Here is a 15,308-nt window from a genome sequence, read left to right as displayed (position 1 = left end):
ACATTTTACAAGTCTAGCGGCGTCAACATTGAGAAATCGTGGACTGACCAGACCTCCTCCACGCAGTGCTTTCCAGGCCAGCTGGGAAACCAATGGAGCAGTTTAGATATAGCAGTGAACTACTAGTTTTACATGATTTGTGTTATACTCAAAGCATCAATTCATTCATACCTTAGTACCTATTGCCTTTCATAGCATTCTCACAGGTGGTGTAGTCATGAACACATGTAACACATTTGGTTATGTTGGAAATCAGATAGTCATGGTTAACATGCAAACTGCTAGTAACAAGTCATGGAATTAGTTGTATTTGAAATGTCACACAGATTTTTGGGGAGGGCTTAATACTGTAGGTTCGCTTACCCTACATCTTTGACTATGACGATTAGCCTACGACATGAGCAATTTGTTTATGTGCATTTCTTTGTAACCATGTGCAGCACATTTACCCAGGTGATATGAAAGTGCAGTTGGGAGCTGCCTAATGTTCCTCATGAAGCTACACCAGGGTTTTGCTTTGTCAATTGAATGAGCCACCACTAAATCGAAAGCTCTTTATGACAACTAAGGCTGACCCTGGAGAGCAAACACTTGCGTTGAATGGGAGATTAAATGTCATTTGAAGTTACTGTAAGAGCTTGATAACGGTTTTGAAGTGAAATGGTAGTGTGCAGTCAGCTACTATAAACTAACATCAAAGAAAAGCCATTCACGGCGACTATTCCTTTGTACATCAGTCACAAACAACCGTATATAGAGGTTTTGGTTCAGGGAGAAATGTCCAGTGAGACATCTCTCTATAGAGACTCCAGATTCTAGTGAAAGGATGAAACTGAATGAGATGCTGCAAAACAGCATTGAGATGTAGCCGACAGCATGCAGAGCGCAAAACAATGAGACAGACAGTGAGGTACTCAATGAGGCAGCAATGAGACCCAGTTTGACAGCGGCTGAGTGAGACTGTGGCTCCGCGGGTTATGTCTGTCTGAGTCCCTTTCTCACTCAGCGTCTAATTGCCCAGATTCTACCTCTGTGAGATGCCAATGAGACGATGAGTGAAAGGCGCAACAAAATGAGACACCTGGAGTCAGAAACAAAATTGGAATAGAAAGACACTGAATTAGCACACTATTGAGACAGTGTGATGGGTGAGTGGCTGAGACAAAGCAGCTGGCTGTGGCAGCAGGCTGGGCTGAAAGCACTTCATCTATAGCCGAGGGTGGGCTGCTTTGGTCCCAGCAAAAACCTAACAACCTGTTACCTGAGGAGACATATCCAACAGCAAAGATTAAGAGAGGTCTTAATATTCACATCTAGATCACACACACTCATTTGTGTGATGGAGATGTGAATATGGGGGGATTTCAAGGGTGATAAGTATAAAGACAGAGCTTGAAACAGAAGTTCCAATCAGAACAGAATTGATCATAGGGCTGGGTGATGTAGCCAAAATATCATATCACAATATTTACATTTTTGACTGTATTTTATGTTTTTGAATAATAAAAGTTAAAGATTTGCTTTATGGGTAGTGCGAGACCCAAGGGTAGCAACACATACACTATATACACAAAAGTATATGGACGCCCCTTCAAATGAGTGGATTTGGCTATTTTAGCTACACCCGTTTCTGACAGGTGTATAAAATTGAGCACACAGCCATGAAATCTCCACAGACAAACATTGGCAGTAGAATGGCCTTACTGAAGAACTCAGTGACTTTTAACGTGGCACAGTCACATGATGCCACCAAATTTTGGCCCTCCTACAGCTGCCCCGGTCAAATGTAAGTGCTGTTATTGTGAAGTGGAAACATCTTGGAGCAACAACGGCTCAGCCGCAAAGTGGTAGGCCACATAAGCTCACAGAACGGGACCGGCGAGTGCTGAAGCGCGTAAAAATCGTCTATCCTCGATTGCAACACTCACTACAGAGTTCCAAACTGCAGGAAGCAAAATCAGCACAAGAACTGTTCGTCGGGAGCATCATGAAATGGGTTTCCATGTCGGAGCAGCCTAAGACTACCATGTGCACTCCCAAGCGTCAGCTGAAGTGGTGTAAAGCTCGTCGCTATTGGACTCTGGAGCAGTGGAAACGTGTTCTCTGGAGTGATGACTCACACCTCTCCATCTGGCAGTCCGACAGACAAATCTGGGTTTGGTGGATGTCAGGAGAACGCTACCTGCCCCAATGCATAGTGCCAACTGTAAAGTTAGGTGGAGGAGGAATAATGGCCTGGGGCTGTTTTTCATGGTTTTGCCTAGGCCCCTTAGTTCCAGTGAAGGGAAATCTTAACGCTACACCATACAATGACATTCTAGACGATTCTGTGCTCCCAACTTTATGGCAACAGTTGGGGAAGGCCCTTTCCTGTTTCAACATGACAATGCCCCCGTGCACAAAGAGAGATCCATACAGAAATGGTTTGTCGAGATCAGTGTGGAAGAACTTGACTGGCCTGCACAGAGCAGCAGCGGGGGGGGGGGCACCTCCATATTAATGCCCATGATTATGAGATAATGTGAGGTGTCCACAAAACATTCTGATTGTTGTATACTGTTCAATTCAACCAAAAACTATTATCAGCAATTTCTGCATTTCCTGGACTCTTGAGATCATTTCCACACTGCCACGTAGGGCTGCACGATATGGGCAAACATTCTAGGCCTCATCTTTAACCAAATGTTGCAATTGTAATTTGACTTGCGATTTAGAGCAAAACACTTAGGTGAACTGAAAAATAATGAATTCTATAGTTAGAATATAATAGCGAGCACTTTGCATAGTGTGGTTTGAAATGACAATGAATGAAAATGACAGGGAGGAGTTATTGTGGCAGGGTAAGAACCAAAGTGTTGATAAGTGTTTCCTGGGGGGACCCTACACATTTACATTTTAGTAATTTAGCTGACGCTCTGGAGCGTCAACCTTTGGCTACATTGAATGCTCACATAGCTACTTCATGTAGCTAACATATTCATGCTTTGCGTATTCCTCTTTGATTTAGAAGACACTGTTGCACACACATGCTGATTTAGGTCTACACCATCACTTGTATTATCAGGCTGTATAGCGAGTTACATTTGCTCTGACTCAGTACATTTATTAGCTAGCTACCTAGCCAGCTAACTAGCGATTAGTGGCTAACAAAATTTAGGCCCAACTTGCTAAGTAAAGATAAACTATCTGTTTGCAGATGTAAGAAACACAAACTAATAGAAGCAAATCGCTTGTGCTACATTGGCCATGCAGACTGAACGCAAGTGTCTTGTGGTCAAGCAACAACAAATGCGCTCCTTGAGTGACAGGGGGCGGGGCTAGATCTGTGTGGAACACAGCATAGAGAGAGAGAGCGGAGAGAAATTACCTTAATAGCAAAGTAAACTGTAAAAATTGACATTATACACAGCATACGACATTTAACAAAACAAACATTCAAATACCGTTATAAAAGGTAAATTAGAAACTGGGTGGTTCGAGCCCTGAATGCTGATTAGCTGACAGCCGTGGTATATCAAACCGTATACCACAGGTAGGACAAAAGTTATTTTTACTGCTCTAATAACATTGGTAGCCAGTTTATAATAGCAATAAGGCACCTCAGGGGTTTGTGGTATATGACCAATATACCACGGCTAAGGGCTGTATCCAGGCACTCCGCGTTGCGTCGGCAATAAGAACAGCCCTTAGCCATGGTATATTTGCCATATACCACACCCCCTCGGGCCTTATTGCTTAAGTAAAAACCCAAACCAGCCTGTGCATTAATACCGGTATATCGTAAAATACGGTGTACCACCCAGCCTTAATTGATCATAGCGTGAGTCTATCCGACCGTTTTTTTCTAGACTCAACTAGAAGGCCTGTTTGATAACACCCTAGCTGCGAGGCATGCAAGACAAGACATTGCGAGATACAGATTACCAAGACATAGGCGCACGACTCTGCCTGCTCCCACCGCTCCCTCTTATGCTGGCTCAGTCTTCGGTCTGTTGCGTGTAGAATATCCTAGCCTATTCATTGAAAAGGGCTCCAGAGTGGCGCAGCGGTCTAAGGCACTGCATCTGTCATTGGCTGTCATTGTAAATAACAACTTGTTCTTAACTAACTTGATTAGTTAAATAAAGGTTAAATACATTTAAAAAATGATAGGCCCTGCTTTACTGAAGTTGTGAGACACTGCAAGCCATTAGATAGGCCTAGTGCACAGTTCTGACTGTGTGCCTGGTGGTAGATCTGCCTATACTGTGCCCCTTTCGCCTCTCTCTGTCCTTTGATAGCTTAGATGCAAGTGTTTGTGTTCTTGGAAGTATGGCAACTAAGTCTCCTCTGTTCCAAAAATACTGAATGGGAAAATAGGAGACGACGTGCAAGGAATTCATTATTTTGAAGTCGACTCTCTACGACTATGACATTGTCGTCAACAGTTGTAAAAAAGGCAGAGAAAGGCAAGGACACCAGCGAAGTCCTGTATGGTAATGCTTTAAGTTAAGAATGAAATGCTAACTTTGGGAGGTGGAATTGAGGTACAGTAATGGTAGAACCGGTACAGTGCTGAACCATCTGAAAGGGAAGCACTGAGACACAAACCGTTACTGGCAGCAGCGTTGTGAATTCACAATGCAGCTGGAAAATTGTCAGTTTGTCACATCCCTAACATTCCTGAAAACGTTTGAAACCCTACCTCTTCAAAGAGTATCTTAAATAAGACATCTCAGTCCCCCCCCCCCCCCAAAAAAAAATAACTGCAAGTCTTTTTCTATACTAGCAGACTTTGCTGATAACTTCTTTATTGAGGAAAATGTACTACAACTTTGTGGATTGTCTCACCTCGTAATCTTAAAGCTGGAATCCCTGATTTAACAATAAAGCGGTCACCCCACCTGTGTTTTGGTAAAATGCTGAGGATGGGCCTGGAGAAAAGTAACCCCTCAAATTCAAAGTGAGAGCTATGCAAGGACTGACCATCAATGATATCAACATTATAGTATTAACCATGTTTTGAGGCTATAGCTACACTTTTTGTTTATATTTACTTTGTTTACAAACATTGGAGTATAACAAACATATTTTGGGTTGTGACTGGGTACAGCTCATGAGGCATTTAAATTATAGTCTTCAATAATCAATGGGTAGCCTATATAGCATTAATTTATAGGTCCTAAAAATGGATGTAGCAACTAAGGATTCTAGCTTTAAGGTGAATGCACCAACGAAGTCGCTCTGGACAATAGCATCTACTAAATTACTAAAATGTAAATGTATAATTAACTCTTTTGTGGAGGGACAAATACCACAATCCTCTTGACGTCTTGTTTTGCACCCATAACTCTGCCCTGTCATCCACCTTCCTTAAACACAACTGTGTGTACTATGACACATTAAAACGTTCCATTGAGAAAGTGAAAAACTGAAGTAATCCATAAATTCATGTAATGACAAATGATTGCTTTGCCTAGCCTTGCTGTCACTAGCAGAATGGGATGTTTCGAATTGAAAACCAAAAGCTAGAGGAGAAAACATCAGAAAAGCTTACAGGGCACCATCCGATCGATATCCATTACCTATCGATGCTGACGGGGAGGCTTGAAAGGTGGGCGGACACAGGCAAACTGAATCCTTGCATGGAGATCGGCAGTGATTGTACTGTGACCTGAAAGCAACACTTATTTTTTATGCTTTCTAGGGAAACGTTTCATTGTCTACCTCAAAATGTCAGGGACAGCATGTCTGTGCTGGTCTTGGTGGATTCCGTAAATAAACAACAAAAATAAAATCCATGGATAAAGTGAAATGAGTTAAATCAAACCTGCACTGGATTAAGCATCATTCATGTTGGCAAGGTTTTTTTTTAACCTTCATTTAGAACTAGGCAAGTCAGTTAAGAACAAATTCTTATTTTCAATGACAGCCTCGGAACAGTGGGTTAACTGCCTTGTTCAGGGGCAAAACGACAGATTTTTACCTTGTCAGCTTGGGGATTCGATCTTGCAACCTTTCGGTTACTAGTCCAACGCTCTAACCCCTAGGCTACCCTGCCGCTGGAGGAGGTTCACATAACTATAAATCCTCCTCCCTGACTAATCAATTCTCGTAAGGCACATCTCTCATATCAAATCTCAACCAGCTTTTTGAATAAGAGGAGATATGCCTTATTCAGAAATCACAATGCTTAGCCTAAGTGTTTACTTCCAATGCCAAAAAGGTGTGTGTGTGTCAGTCTATACCTAGATTTATTTCCAAGTGGGTCATAAACACAAAGCTACATCACGATTGATTGAAACCCAAACTCTTTAAGGAGATGTCCATCAAGCCTGTACAATTTGTCTGACCATTGAGGCCATTCAAAAAAAACATAGGCAACAACAACGTCCACTGAGATTGCAACGTCGAGACATGTTGAAACTCTGCACTCCCTCCTCCCTAAAGAAGAGTTGGATCTCAACTGGTTCCAAAAGGAGCCACAATGGAAGGAAAGTGCTAACATCTGACTTAAGAGCTACAGGGAATTCCTTTACTACATTAATCACTGCATGGAGTGCTACAACAGCCGCTCCTTCCCCAGTTCCCAGCCCCCCAATCCTCCCTCTAAAAAAAGCTTGTGAATTCATGAGGTAAACAAAAGGTGAGGTGAGCGAACAGGAAACATAGGGGAGCAAATCAGGGCTCCGAGACTCACCTTGGGCCAGCATGCTGAACTCCAAGAAGAGGGCAATGTGGTAGAGCTCCATTGCCTCCTCAGCACGACTGGCAACTCCCCTGCCTCCGGCCACCAGGGCCTGCACCTCCCCCAGACTCCCCGCCGAGGGGCTTCCCCTCAACACCAGTGCTAGCTCCACAGCGTCTGTGTACATGCAGTGCAAGATGACACGGGCATATTTCTTGGGGATGATGGACTCATCCAGGATGATGCGCGTGGGCGTCTGCAGAGCGCGCTCTGTGATCTCCTCGCCGGTGCGGATGCGCCGCTGCAGGAGGTTCCGGAAGAAAGGAGAGCGGGCCGAGAGGACCGCCTTGTGGGCGCGCAGCTCTTCGTCCGCAGGTCCTTGGATGACCGGTCCCCCTCCTCCTCCAGCTGCTACCCCAACAGCTGGCCCGGCACTGAAGACCTCCACCAGCTCCGAGTCAGATGAGAAGCTGAGCAGTGAGTCGTAGAAGCACATGTGCTCGCAAAGGCCATGCATGTCCTCCTCCAGCGAGCTGGGTGTGCCAAACTCTTCGCTCAGGCGCACCAGCACGTCCATATTCCGCAGCCGCGCATCCACTTCTGGGCCCAGCTCGCCCGTGTACAGGTAGTGCAGCAGTGCCGAGAACATGGCTGCGTCCATGCCCGCCGTGCCCACGTCCAGGAGCACCTCAGCACCGTAGCCTGGCGATGACGACAGCAGTGTCTTGAAGAAGGGGCAGCGGGCAGCCAGCACAGCGCGGTGCGCAGGGAAGCAGGCATCCTGGAAGATGAGGTCCACGTCCGTACAGTACTTGTGCTGGTAGAGGGCGGCCAGGTCGCGGTGCAGGCTCCGGGCCTCAGCCCGCGCCAGTCCCGCCTGCAGGTTCAGCTCCTTGAGAGCCGCTGTGCCCTCGTACTCCTCAACCAGGGCGTTTGCGTCACGCACATCCCAACCTGAGAGGAGCTCACGCATCTGTCGCACGTGGTCGGCCGAGCGGCTGGACTTGCGGCGCTTGATGAATCTCCTCCTGAGCGTGGCTAGGCCTGAGCTCTTCTTCTTCTTGTCCTGGGGCTTCTCGGGGCCGGACTCCAGGCTGTAGAGCTTCCCCTCTCCTCCATAGCCCTGGGAGCCATAGGAGGATGTCCCTGAAAGGAGACAGTAACATACAGAATCGGTGGGTGAGGAACAGAGTAGTGGTTTACGAATGAGATTTAATAATAATAAATAATGATGAGCCAACTTATAATTCATGTTGGTTTTAGGGCAACTCCCTGACTGAGATACGATAATCAACTTTTTAACTCTGGGTTTTTTCTGGTAAAAAAAAAAAAGTTTCCAACTGAAAAATAGAGGCCCTCTTGGCCACAGAGTCAAATTTTGCCCCTTTAAAGCCAATTTCCTGCTATTCTACACATTTTGCCATGGTTTATGCCGTGTTCCATCTGAGTGACTCAAACATTATAACAAAATCAATGGGGGCCCCATGCCATGACAAAAAAACTGCTGAATTTTAATTTGCTGATTGTCTTCTTAGAACTAACAATCTTATTTAAAAGGTCCAATTAACCATTTTTGAAATAATTTCTGGGTAACAATTAAAGCGGAAGTTTACCTAAAAACCAAAATGTCCCAAGTGATTCCATGTTTTGAAACTGTACAGAAGAAAAATAAAAACTTAACATGCAAAGGTCCCATGTTTCATGAGCTGAAATAAAACAACCCAGAAATGTTTCATTTACATAAAAAGCATATTTAGCTCAAATTGTGGGCAAATTTGTTTACATCCCTGTTAGTGAGCATTTCTCCTTTGCCACAGGTGCACCTTGTGCTGGGGACAATAAAAAGGCCACTAAAATGTGCAGTTTTTTCACAACAATGCCACAGATGTCTCAAATTTTGACGGAGCGTGCAATTGGCATGCTGACTGCAGGAATATCCTACAGAGCTATTGCCAGATAATTTAATGTTAATTTCTATATTATAAACCGCCTCCACGTTGTTTTAAAGAATTTGGCAATATGTCCAACCGGCCTCACAAACACGCCAGCCCAGGACCTCCACATCCGGCATCCGGGTGCTGAAGAGTACTTATGTCTGTAGTAAAGCCTATTTGTGGGGAAAACTCATTCTGATTGGCTGGGCCTGCCTCCCCAGGGGGTGGGCCTATGCCCTCCAAGGCCCACCCATGGCTGCGCCTCTGCCCAGTCATGTGAAATCCATAAATTAGATCCTAATTTATTTATTTCAATTGACTGATTTCCTTCTATGAAGGGTAACTCTTTGAATTTGAATTTGTTGCATTTATATTTGTGTTCAGTATAATTAGGTGTTTGCCTTCACCCCCTCTATCTCCCTGCAGTCTAGAACTGGAAAGCTACAAAAACGGGTCACGTTACTCTTTGTGCACTGGTAGCTTTGCTCCATTGTCAGTCAAAGAACGATTAAGAAATCTGCAAATTGTGGATGAATTCAATTAGATATTTTATCAAAAGTACTATTGGTTTTGAGCCAAAAAATGTGTACTTTTCCACCTAAAATGATTGCAATTATTTTCTATCATTATTTCATGTGGCTGACTGCAACAGTGGAGATGGGTAACAGCTCTGCATATGTGCTCTCATGGGGCAACTCTGACGTATATGGCCTTACTTGGAAGTTGACGTCACAGATGTGAGTTTTATAGGAGGGGGTACCTGGCTGCACTTTATACAAGATATCTAGGGAAGGCACAAAATGTCACTGTTTTCAATTGAAAGACAGACAGATGCAGAAGGAAATATGATGAAACACTCCTACAGACAATCTTGCCAATCTATGTGTGTGTAGTAAGCACTTCATCGATGATGACTATGAAAGAGCCTAAATTCAAAAATGTATTAAACTTGATTGTTTTTCCTCACCCATCAACACACAATACCCTATAATGACAAAATGAAAATGTATTTTTTGCAAATGTATTAAAAATGAAATACAGAAATCTAATTTCTATAAGTATTCACACCCGAGTCAATACATTGTGGAAGCACCTTCGGCAGCTGTGGGCGAGTCTAAGAGCTTTCCACACCTGGATTGTGCAACATTTGCCATTATTCTTTTCAAAATTCTTCAAGCCTGGTCAAATTGGTTGTTGATCATTGCTAGACTATTTTCAGGTCTTGCAATAGATTTTCAAGCAGATTTAAGTCAAAACTGTAACTTGGCCACTCAGGAACATTCACTGTCTTCTTAGTAAGCAACTCGTGTAGATTTGGCCTTATGTAAATATTCCCATGGACTGGATCTGGTGAGGTGCCAAAATACAGAGGCGCTTTTGAGAAAGGGCAAAGCGAGTTTGCGGAGGTAAGTAGTCTAATCATTGCAGTTCGAGTTGATCTTATTGTGTTGTAGCCTAGATGCTCTACCAGTTAGCATATGTTGAGAAGACGGACAGTAATTATCACCTTACATTGTAGAATAGACAGAAGAAAAATGAAAGATGTAGGGGCATTTTAATTACTTAGGATCGGGTCTACTCGCTTTTTTTCATAATCATCCATGTCTGATGTGTTGGCAAGCCATTTGCATGACAACATTTCATGCTTTTAACAACTGTATAGCCTTGCGTGACATACATGGCCCCAGAAACAACCTGGGATATGCCTATTTGGTTGCATGTATTCTGGTCTATTGTCTATTCGTAACCCCCACTTTCCCCTGTCGATAGTGGCCATGAGTATCCTAAAAATATATTACTTTTAGTCCCATGGTCATTTTTTTAATTTCAGATAATAAACAAAATCAGCAGCCCTCCAGTAGTACTCTTCATCACTTGCGAATATTTCATCGTCAGACATGTTTGTAGGTTGTTGTCAACAGAGCAGAGTTGGCGGTGCACAGACATCCATGACCCATTTTTGCAGCTTTCCAGTTCTAGACTGCAGGGAAAGAGAAAGGGAGAAGGCCAACTCCACCTAACTAGTTTCAATGTATGGAATAACCTAGAGAATTTTAGATTATAGGTCAACTTCTCCTTTAAGTACCTTATTGTGATTGTTTTACATTAAAATGGTGCTAATCACCTGTAAGGCCAGTGTCCAATTACTGCAAATTCTTAAAAGGCATTTATCTTATCGCAATGCCAAACATGACATTTTATTAATTTGAAATACCTAGAAATTAACATTACTTGAAACACTTTGTGGCAGCCACTATGAAAGGAAGGAATGGAAAGGTCCCCCAGCCAGGGCTCGAAATTAAGGTCGGTTCTGGGACAATAGATGCAAAATTAATACAACCACTGTACATCAAAAGTTAGGCTAATGCAACAGATCAGAACGTTTATAAGTGCAGCAATGCGCACACAGCAGTAGGCTACGCACGAATGTTCCAAAATGCAATTAGCAGGGGTAAAAAACATTCTCAAAAGCGCACTGCACATACCAGTTTCATGTGAAAGAGATGAAAAAAAATTGGTTAGAAATGTATAAATGGAGAGATGTAAAGATGCAACAACTAGCATGGGTTGCTAATATGACTAGAATTGTGCATTTGGCTGCTGGACAATTTAAGAAAGTTTAATTGAAAATCAATAGAACACAAGATAAATGCTGGTTTCAATGGCATATGAGGAAGTGTTTATAAAATAATTTCCTCAACATTTCAAACAAAAACATATAGGACAAACAATTTAACCATACACTTAATTGTTTAAAAATGCGGACTGCCTCCGCTCAGATTGCAAGGCACTGGCCTTTCTCTCCTCTCTTGTAACCATTTAATCTGAATGAACCATGCCTTGTGAGTCTATGTTGAAAGAATAAAGCCTTTAGACGTTAATGTTAATAATCCTACATTATAAAAAAAAAACAAGTATTTTAATTTGGGATGGTTCATCTTCAATTTGTGACGGTGGGAATTCGACTTCAGGATGATTCTGGGATGGTGATGAAAAGAAGTTACTCTCTCTCTCGAGCCCTGCCTCCCCAGGAGGTGTAAATGTATACTCACCGCCAAATGCGAATTACAACTTTGTTCTAGCCACAAGTTGATCGCTTTTAAATTAAGATTTGTACAATTTCAATTAAACCCCTTGTGCAAGATGTGGATCAGACTTGTATGTTAGAATAGTAATATGTTTCTAAACACTTCTACATTAATATGGATGCTACCACGATTACAGATAGTGCTGAATGAGTCGTGAAAAAATATACCCCCAACAACAAAAAATCTAACCTCCCCAGCTACTGTAATGGTGAGAAGGTCAGCATATCTTGGGGGTATGACATTTGTGCATCTGTAACTTTCTCAATCATCATTACTCACAATGAATTCAGGACTATCCATAATCACGGTAGAATCCACCTTAACGTAGAAGTATTTAGAAACATATTTTATTCTTATTTACAATATAAGTGGCTCCAAAATTACACAATACATTATTTACCGTTTATTTCTATTGCGCGCAAAATAACCTGAAACATAACCAAAACAAACAGTAAATGCATCCAACAAGTTTGTAGTCACAAGCGTGATGTAATCATTGCATGCTAGGAATATGGGCCCAAATACTAAACTGATGACAACATTAACACACAAGTGAATTTGTCCCAATACATTTGGTAAACGGTTCACCCGATATGGATGACAATACCCTCAAATTAAAGCTGACAGTCTGCAGTTTAACCTCCTAGTCATTTCAAATCCAAATTGCTGGAGTACACAACCAAAAACAACAACAAAGTAGTAATCGTCCCGATACATTTGGAGCTCTCTGTACTTCCATTCATTTTTTCCAACTTGTACCGGAGTACCTTCAGATGTGTTCATCCTAGAGTAAAACAACAGGTACATGTTTGTGAGACTCACCTTTCCATAGAGGAGTCATATTAAGGCGTCAGCATGCTTCAGTACGGCTGGCGGCTAGTCAAAGTCAGCTAGGCGAACTGAACGAGTGTGCTCGCATACTCCCTTAAAAGACCTTCGCTTGAGAAACGAGAAAGTGGCAATAGTACCGTTTGTCCATTCTGAGACGCCATATACAGTATACACTTCTTCAAAATAGTTATAATTAAAGATAAGTCAAATCTTTCATTAATTTTGATGTTTTTGCAGAGGAGATCTAAGTCGCACAATCTTAAATCTAACTAAGATGTTTGATGCAGTATTTCTCAATTAAAAAATGTACATGAAAATGAGTCGTCACTCGTTGAATGACAAGACTTTATTGAAGAATCCCAGCTGAAAAACTCCTTACCGAAGTCCAAAACTAACAAAAACGTCCCAAAATGTCTTCATAATACATGCACGAACTCTTCCAAACTGTTTTGGCTAGGAAGCATGTGGAAGCCTTTAGTGTGTAGCCCAAACTGTTCGGACGCTACAGACAGAAATGGGTAGATCGTTCGTGAGTCTCATCTTTCTATCGAGTCATCTTTCTGACATAATAGTTTATAGGCCAAACCGTTCGGGCGCTACAGACGATTTCGTGAGAAGACAGATTTTTGGGATATCTCATGGTCTGACAAAAACCGCTGTAGCTCTGCCACCGCAGATGCTTAAGGGCAATATCGGCAGAGTGGTGGATTGAGACGCATCCAATAAATAAAAACATATCTCTAGCCTATAGACGGATTTTGATGGGGATTTTTATTATTATTATAATAGGAATTCCACGGGGCCAAGGAAATCTACTCTAGGGGGTTAATAAGAGCTCTTTGAAAAACGAGATTAATGCCTTGGCTTTGCCTTTTAGTAGACTTCTCTCAACCAAAAGACTATTGATCTTTGATTGTTTTACCAAGAGTGCCAAACAAACTAGAAAACATAGGCTACTACGCAACTTTTAAATTTAAAAAAAAAATAAAAGTAGGCAACAATACATTAGTGCCCCCATTCAGTCACCTATTGTGAAGCATCATTTTTGTTCTGCTGTGAATATTCAGAGTGACCTTAGTTGTTATAAAGCCAATAGGCTACATTTTCACATTTAGTTTAGAAGTGGGTTGCATTGGATTCCTTGACTCCAGCATGAGGGTATAAGGGATATATACCAATAGAAGCACTCACCTATAAACGTCTGCTGGCTCTGTGAGTTGCTACCAAATCGGGGTGAGCACGAATGGGGATAGCTGGAGGCATTGACACCCATCCTCTCCTTCTTCCACTTCCTTTTCACATAGACCGCTGGGGCCACCCTTGCAGTCTCATTCTGCCCGAGCAAAAGTGCCTCCACTCAGGGCCTGGACAGACTCAGAGCCAGGACTTCATGGAGTCTAGCTTTACCAGCCATCCCTGTGAGACACGGTAAAGAGGGATAGTTTGTTAGTTAGGGCTATCACATTGTCCAAAAATCTAAATCAAACACTCATTTGTACTCACTAATTTGCTCAGATACATTTTCAACCTCAAAATATTTAATTATTATGGAAATACTGGAAAACCCTCAGTAGAGTGACTAGAGCTTGTCAGTCCCCAGAATTCAAAACCAAAACTTTTCTGCTGCTGTTTGCTTGGCAAGTAGCCTAAGAGTTAAAGCCTTTCGGGGGGGGGGGGGGTAAGTATTGCAATATAAAACCATTTTTAAGCTCTTTTTCCCAAAGAGGCTATTGCTACATCCTGATATTTATGTTTCATTTTACAGTCCAATCTAGCAGTGCCAGAAACTGCCCAGGGGGTAGCCTGGCTTCAGCAGCTTTGGGAGACATCAGGGCTAAACTTCCCTCTTGCTACGTTAACAGGCGGTGCGAGGCATTTCTCTCTGGAAATTTCAACCAGATAAAACTTCTAAGCATGGACCACTCTGCAAAATGTTGGCATAGGCTACTCCATCTCCTTCACCCCGAAGTGAATTGTTTTCATTTGTGAAATCCCCTGGAGGGGAGACATAGATGGAGTTCTTGGGTTACCACCACTTGGGTTAGCACCACACTTTGTCATCACCGAGCAGGAATGGAAGCAGATGGAGAACACAATTTCATGGCTCAGACAAAATGCCAGGGTACCCTTCATGTATGTTTTGACTGATATGTGGCTTGTGTCTGGAATGCATTTTTCATAAAACATTTTTTTAAGCCTAATACTTTTTTTCAATCCAGGGAGGCATGGTTTTCAAAACACTACTGTTGGACAGTCAGAACTTGCCTCTACAATGTAGGTAAAATGACATGTGATAGTATAATTCTTTAGGAATTAGCCTGACTAAGGCTACTTTTTCACAAATCGATTCATAAAGTAAAGGGATTTCAGTCACATACCCTATGTTATCCACTTTTCTTCCACATTCATCTAATAGCCTAACTACTGAGAGTTTGAATGCCCTTTTAGAAATACCTATTCAATATTATGCATCACAAATAGACTAGGTATCAAATGAAATACAGGCAGTATTTTTTCTATACTATGTTCATGTATTTCAGTAAAGGAAGAAAATAAAAACATTCCAGCTGCTGATGGTTGATCGTTATATATATCATTCTCTTTTCTGACTAACAGTGGAAATATTCTGAGAGAATCCTTGTCATAAAGTCATTGGGTTGGATTTTACATAAGTAGGCAACTTTCTAGACAATGAACTCTCCGAATTTGACAGTGTGGTTTTGAAGCAAGTTGCTATTACTTTAAAACTTTCACAAGAATATAAAATAATGACTGCATGCGAAAGGC

The 15,308-nt window shown here is 42.2% G+C and overlaps 1 protein-coding gene across 2 annotated transcripts in view; it reads right to left on the bottom strand.

Moving 5' to 3' along the window:
• Window positions 1-15,308, bottom strand: part of btbd7 (BTB (POZ) domain containing 7) — a 125,643-nt gene that overhangs the window by 41,394 nt on the left and 68,941 nt on the right. For both annotated transcript variants that reach the window (XM_014145060.2, XM_014145062.2), the window contains exons 2-3: window positions 13,713-13,937; window positions 6,680-7,813 (exon numbers count right to left, since the gene is read on the bottom strand). In XM_014145060.2, coding sequence (XP_014000535.1) covers window positions 6,680-7,813; window positions 13,713-13,794 — 1,216 coding nt within the window. In that variant the 5' untranslated portion in view covers window positions 13,795-13,937. The remainder of the gene's footprint in view (window positions 1-6,679; window positions 7,814-13,712; window positions 13,938-15,308) is intronic.

This window comes from Salmo salar, chromosome ssa15, assembly GCF_905237065.1.
Source record: "Salmo salar chromosome ssa15, Ssal_v3.1, whole genome shotgun sequence".
In the NCBI taxonomy this organism is placed as follows: domain Eukaryota; kingdom Metazoa; phylum Chordata; class Actinopteri; order Salmoniformes; family Salmonidae; genus Salmo; species Salmo salar.
This window is presented reverse-complemented; position numbering and strand designations above follow the sequence as displayed.